General features: G+C 34.6%; 1 protein-coding gene across 1 annotated transcript; it reads right to left on the bottom strand.

The window, feature by feature from the left end:
- Positions 1-2485: 2485 nt before the first annotated feature.
- On the bottom strand, positions 2486-3364 carry LOC116134512. Its single transcript, XM_031420206.1, has one exon. The coding sequence runs from the start codon at positions 3362-3364 to the stop codon at positions 2486-2488; it is 879 nt and encodes a 292-aa protein (XP_031276066.1).
- Between the last annotated feature and the right edge of the window lie 4108 nt (positions 3365-7472).

Raw genomic sequence — 7472 nt, 5'->3', positions numbered from 1 at the left:
GGCAAATAAAAAAAGTTTTGTTACCTCCAAGCTATATATCCTCATCTAATTCAGGTCATTGAATAAATGAAACTTTGGAATAACTAATTGATTTCCTTTCTTTCAGTTATTCATTTCCCTTTCTAGTTATTAATAACAAAACGGATTCTTCCAATTTATAAGATGAAAATTCCAATGGCTTTTGCTACTATAACCTTCCCGACCACACTTTTTTCTTTTTTCTAGGGGCATTGGAAATAAAATAAAGTAGTAAATAGAAATAGATGAAGAAAGTGGGGGGTCCATCGTCTTATGGTTACTTCTTAAATGGTGAGGTCCTTTCTATACACCGGAGCCCTTCCCTCATTTAATAATCCTATTGTATTGGTAACTTGTAAAGTTACCACTCTTTGGCTCTACCATGAATTTTCTAGTAAAGGTCTTTCCACAGAGATATACCTTATACAGTAACGGTATTAATATGAAGTTTGGTTGGGTAGCTGACCCTGTTGTCCATTCTTGCAAGAGTAGAAACTATCTTTCCGCTTTTTAAATAGGAATTTCCCCCCGCTTAATGGATAACATTTGTTACCAATGGGGAATTCTTCTCATCTTAAATTCCGAATTGAGTGGATTGAATTTGCACCAATGGAAACCAAAATTTCATACACAATAGAAAGATATGATAGATCTATCCTTTTTAGTTTTAGATCGTGAATGGAGTTCTTCCATTCTATCCGATCAATGGTACTGATCATTGATATGGGAAATTTGTTTTCTTTCTTTTGTTTGTGTCAACCCATGATTTAAATGAGTCGCACATACACCCCGTACATGTTCCTCGATGCTGAGGGATCCCCAAGAGCGGGGGATTTCGTGACGTTTCTGATTGGTTGTCTTGGGTTTTAATAAGTTGTTTAATAGTTGGCATGCTGAATATACATTAGGGGTTGGTTTAGATCGGTCCTAGCCGGACGATATGAATTTCTTCTATTTAATAGATTATATAGAATATTAAACCCTTAAGAAGTAAGAAGATAAAATCAGAAATATGTATTTGCGTGAAATCACTGCTATTTTTTATACAAACGCTACAAGATCAACAATTCCATGAGCTTGGTTTCTGTTGTGACATAAAAATATCCCTTTCCAGTCTTCAGATACAACCCGTAAGGGCTTGCTGTTCTTTGTACATAAACCCTTGTAAGGGGTGCGCAGTTTAGTAGTTCTTCTGCTTCAGGATAAATTCGCCCGTTTGTGCTTATAAAAAGCGGCAATAGGTTGATGGATCATTACCTTGATTATATAGAAAGATAACATAATAAATGGTATAGATAATATAACATAATAAAAGATTCCTATAGCTCAACGATCCGTGGAGGGGAAGAGAGAAAGAATAAGAAAAAGATAGAATTGAACAACCGTACGGGCATTTTTGCGCATTGCATACGACTCTCCAATGGATTTACTTTTTTACCTTTCTCGAAGAAAGAGAAAATATGGGGTCTCTTATACCCAGATCGGTAAATGATCCAATTACCACTTCTTTTTTTTTTTTTTTGGAGGAGTTCAAAAATACTATGATGGCCCCGTTGCTTTTATTTATTTTCGGCTGTTATTCAGCAATCCCAAAGTTTCTTTCTTTTTTTATTTTCGTACTCTTGATAACCTAAATCCTGTTAATAATCCTTGGTGTGAAAAAAGTTCGTGATGCTGAAATAGGCCTACGAAGGTAAGATAAAGTCATAAATACCCTTCGTTTGTCTCATATTACTCTTTCGAACATAACGAGAACTTTTGAAAAAAATAAAAAATAAAGATCCTCGGATCATTCTCTATACTAAGTATACCATAAGACCAATAAGTTGATTCGAGATCTCGCTATCAACTTCTTGGCCTAAAAAAGAATCTTTCTCGATAAAGTCGGTTGATTGAGTCAAATTGTATCCTTTAGGAGCCGTACATGCACCTTTGATGCATACGGTTCAACATGCGAAAAAAATCAATGTGTAAACTCCAGCCTCTATTTTTTCATAGCGGGTCATTCTAACTTCTAGCGAATGGGCTTTTCTTCCATTTTTCAAGAACGCGACTTTAGCGGGTTTCTATAATAGAAAAAAAAATTCACTAAACTTATCGAACTAACTTTCATGATGTATTTTTTCATCGAGATCTAATTCAAAAATCACGATGTCATTTTCTTGTACCTGAATGGGCTTCTTCAATTTTTTAGGTTTATGCTCTACTCTGAGTAAGTATTTGCCTGATTTTGATTTGTGCATATAGGACAAATGACCCCAATACCACATCTTTTTTTTGCTATTACCCCCCCTTTTTTCAATTCATTTCTTTCATGCCTTCTGATAAATATTCGACGTATTCATATTCATTCCCTTTTGGATTCGATTGATTAACAGTTGTGACCTTCATGCATGATCAATTTGCACGTGCTAATCCCTTTAACTTCCACTTTTGAATTGTTACCTACATATATCTACTTTGTTTCCTATGATATTCGTTGAAACTCCATGAAAGCACTCATATCTTTTGTTATGTGGTCTGTTGCTGCTGAATCTACAGTCCACAAAGGATGAGATTCAATTAGAAAAACAGAACCGGAAACATTTATAGAACTCACTTGTGCAAACAAGTAATTTACCTTGTTCAGCTCGCTACAATTGCAAGCAAAATGTCCCTTGTTGCCACAGTTATAGCATTTCACCTTTGCCATGTTTTTCTTCCTAGCAGGATGCTTTTCTTTTCTGTGTTTATACAACTTTCTTTTCTTCCCTTGAGCCTTATCATTATTGCTTTTTCTTTGGGATCCACCTTGGAATTTACGCTTAAATCCCTTCCCACCATATGAATTGGAACCAATCATATACACATTAGTACTTGTCTTACTACCATTAAGGCTATTTTCTTCCAGTTCCAAATGTCGTGTGGCATCTTCTAAATTTTTGATGCCCTCATTGTGGGTAAGGTGTATCTTCATGTGTTCCCAATTTTGAGGAAATAATCTTATGATAGCTTGAACCTGTTGTTCATTAGTTAGGACATGACTTGCATCTCTCAACTGACTAATCATGTTTGACAAGTGCCTTACGTGTACTCTCATAGTATGTTCAGGCTTTTTCTTATATGTGTCAAACTTGATTGTAAGTGGCTGGAGTTTGGCAATGGACGTACCTCCAAACTTTGTAGCAAGGGCGGACCACATATCCTTTGCTAATTCATATTCTCGGTACTTTTTCATGAGATCATTGTCCATGCTGCTCAACGAAGTGATACGAGTAGTGGAATTCTTTTTCTTCCACTTGTCATAAGTCACACGATCTCTTCTATGTTGAATTGTGGCTCCTTCTTTAGGCTCTTCCATGGTCATGGTAAGAGCTTCAAGAACCTCTTGTTCTTCCAAGACATATTGGATTTTTATGCTCCATATCTCATAATTTTCGCCGTTAAATTTTTCTCTTTTATTAAGTTCAACGACAATGTTCTTAGATGCAGATGCCATTTCTAAAAAAATTACACATTGGACAATGCATGTTATTCAATGCTCGAAACATACATAGATTTAATTAATTATATCAATAATAATTGTATATTAGATTTGGAATCAAAAGTTAACTATGTCAACAATCATCATCCAAAATTCTAATCTCCAATTATCATAGATAATATTAATTACAATTCTAAAATAATATTAAGACAAAATCATATAAGTATAATTCAACATAGTGAAGAAAGAAAATGCAAGAAAACAGTAGAGAAGAGTAGAAAATTCGAGAGAAAACCTGGTAAAGCAAGAATAAGTAGCTTTTTTCATTAATTGAGTCAGTTGAAGCTAGAGAGCTTATATACAAAGCTAACTCAATGAACTTAACAGCTCTTTAACAATAGAGCAGCAATTAATAACAGTCAATAGAAGTCAACTAACAGAGGTGCATTCAACCAATCCTAACATCCTCCTGTAAATTGGACTTCCGCAGTTTAGTGTATCCATACTAATCCTAACATCCTCCTGTAAATTGGACTTCCACATCTTAGTCCATTCAACTAATACACATCCTAACATCCTTCTGTAAAATGAACTTCTCAACATATTACAGATTCCAAATTTGAAAGCAGCCAGCAATACTTTTGCAGCTAAATAGCAAAAACAACAGCAGTAAAGAAGTTTCCTCAGTATTAAGCATAAAGAAAATCTTCTCAATGGCATCAAAATTATTAAGAGTTTCCTAATTGCGACTTATGACTGTAAAGTGGCAGCATGAAAGAAATTTGATGCAAGTTTAGTTCTCAAAATTTCAAACTTGGATGCAGAGAGAGCTTTGGTGAAAATATCAGCCTTCTGATATTCAGTGGGCACATACTGAACTTTGAGCTTGTTGGAGGTGACTTGCTCTCTCACATAATGAGAATCAAGCTTAATGTGTTTGGTTCTTCCATGAAAAATAGGATTGGAAGTTAGGGAGCCAGCACTTTGGTTGTCACATCAAATGACTGGAACTTCTGATAAAGAGATACCTAATTTAGCAAAGAGACTACAGAACCATGCCAATTTAGTAAAGCCTTGAGTAAGAGCTCTGTATTTAGCTTCGATGGATGACAAGGTCACAACTTTTTGTTTTCTAAAGTGCCATTGAAACAAGTTAGAGCCAAGAAAGACACAACAACCACTAGTTGATCTCCTATCCTCAAGGCTACTGGCTCAATCAGCATCGGTATAACACTCCAAATTGAGTCTATGGCTTTTAGTGAAGTGTAAACCATAGTTAGTAGTGCCCTTGATATATTGAAGTAATCTTTTCCAGGCTTGCCAATGAGATTCTGGTCTCTCCTGATCTTATATCATTCTTCAGCACTCCAGAGATGGCGATTTTTTAGTATGATAACAATGAAATCTGGAAAAGTGTAAACATATGAAATTTAGCCCTTTAAATCAGATTTCCAATGGTTCAAGAATCATCTAGATAAAATATCTATAGCTTAAGTTATTGTCAAAACAATGAGGCGTGTTCAAAACTGGAGCATTTTCCAGGATTTCACTTCAACTTCAAATCACCACAACTTCTTCAATTCAACTCCGATTCTTGATCCGTTTGTTTCCAATCGTCACAAATTATCTTGCCAACATCATCTCTCATCCGAATATTATTTTTAAGCTTTATTCCCTGAATACACAACAAAAATACCTATGATCATGAAAAGTGCATTTATGAAACAATTATGTTAATTCATGCAAATTAATCCTAGTTTCCCATAAACGATACCTATAAACCACTAAGTATAAATGTATTCAAGCACTTATTAGCCAAAAAAATTTATTGAATCAAAGGTAGGTTTGGAGCTTGGGTTCTTATTAGACTTGTTTAATGGAGATGAAATTGAAGAAGAATCGGCCATTTTGACGTTGGTCAAAGGCTCTAATACCAAGTGAAGAAAGAAAATGCAAGAAAACAGTACAGAATAGCAGAAAATTTGGTAAAGCAAGAATGAGTAGCTTGTTTTATTAACTGAATAAGTTGAAGTTGGAAAGCTTATATTCAAAGCTAACTTATCGAACTTAACGACTCTTTAACAGTAGAGCACCAGTTAATAACAGTCAATAGAAGTCAACTAACGAAGGTACATTCAACTAATCGTAACAAACATAAATAGAATTCAACATGTAGTGACATTAAAACAAACAAATGTCCTTAAAAAAAAAAAAAAAAAAAAAAAAAAAAAAAAAAAAAAAAAAAAAAAAAAAAAAAAAAAAAAAAAAACCTAAATGTAATGCCACATCCCATAAACTAGGAAGGATCTGATAAGCCTTACCCTAAGGTCATTATCTAACTTGTAAGTTATTCTAGGCAAGGGAACTCCTAATTTCTTGTGATGTCCTTTACGAGTGGAGACTCCAATAGATGCACCAGCCATCTTTTTGGCACCCCAATCTATGTACTCCTTGATGTAGTTGTTGACTAAACATCTATAATCTTTATCGACATCTTTAGGGTTTTGAACTTTCAGCTTGTTCCAAACCAGATCAAGGAAACCAATAAGACTATGGTAATTTAGAGTCTTTCTAAGCACGTTGTATTTCATCTTAGATCTAATTAATCCCCCTTGCCAGACAATTTCCTGTATCTTTTCATTCACTTGAATGAAATGATTTACTTGTTGTACCAACTCATTCTCTGTGTCTCTTAATACTAAGGTGTGAGTTTATAGAGTTCTAATCATGTTCATTATCCTTTCCTTCTAAGCGGGTGTTCTAGCAGCCCTTGCACGTCTATAACTTAACATTTTTTTCTGTAACAAATACAAAACAAAATTTCTATTCATTTCTCAAATAAAGGTTAACTATATTTGACAAATAATATATTCACATGTGTTTATAGCTCAATAACTAAAATAGACCCGCAATATCATACCAAGGATGCATTTTATTCTTTAAAGAAAAGGAAATGACACTTTTAGAACCCTTCACGCCCTGACACACGCCAGTAGCAGCTGCCATGCGCCACTAGTGACTTGTCACGTGCCGCCAATGACATGTCATTGTCTACATACGCTGGATCCACACCCAATCACAAACTTCGGGTCAGTTTGACCCGTTTATTCTTTGATCAGGTCAACTTGGTTTCAGCTATTGACATTGTTTGACCAACCTGTTTGATCATACTGCTCAGGTTTTGATCGGGTCGGGTGACCCGATTGACCTTTGATCGGGTTTGACTAACCCATTTTTTCGGTTGAGTATATGCCGAGTCATTAACCTGGTTGACCATTGACCAGGTTTGACCAACCTGTTTGACATTCTAGGTCAAATACTCAGGTCAACTTGACCCGTTTGATTTTATTTTGGGTTGGGCCTGGGCTGAAATATTATGGTTTTTCAAGAATGACTAACACAAAGAAAATTGTAGCCCAGTGGTTAAGGTGTTGGGCTTTTATTCATGAGACTTAGCTTCAAGTCTCAATAACTATGTTTTTTTTTTTTTTCCTTTAACAGTTTTAAAAAATGACATGTCGTATGGAGGGCTGAAAATAAGATGACATGTCAGTCATTATGGTCATCTTCAACCTCTATCCTAGTTTGCAACTTGGTACTCGACTCGGAAAATAACCCATTACGAACCAAGTTCTTTAAAAAACCATAACTTAGCCATTTCAACTCCATTTTTTTGTGATTCAAAAGCCATTCTCTTCATAATTTCTTAAGGAATCTAATAATCTAACTATTATTACCAGAAAATAATTCTATAAACATGAAAAATGAAATTTCAGAACTAAACTTAAATAACATTCAGAATGCTTTAACGTAATAGCACAAAATTTAAAAAAAATATGCAAACCATGGCTCTGATACCATTGTTAGAAAATTAAGAAATATATAATTTCTAATTCATCCCAAGATCATCAATATGTCATTATTGCAATCACACTACTAAATGAACTGCAATAAAGAGATTCATGACATAAATACCTCATTTCCTTAACTA

Source organism: Pistacia vera, unplaced genomic scaffold (assembly GCF_008641045.1).
Source record: "Pistacia vera cultivar Batoury unplaced genomic scaffold, PisVer_v2 Contig289, whole genome shotgun sequence".
Classification (NCBI taxonomy): domain Eukaryota; kingdom Viridiplantae; phylum Streptophyta; class Magnoliopsida; order Sapindales; family Anacardiaceae; genus Pistacia; species Pistacia vera.
The sequence above is the reverse complement of the archived record's forward strand: the minus strand, read 5'-3'. Positions and strand labels throughout refer to the sequence as shown.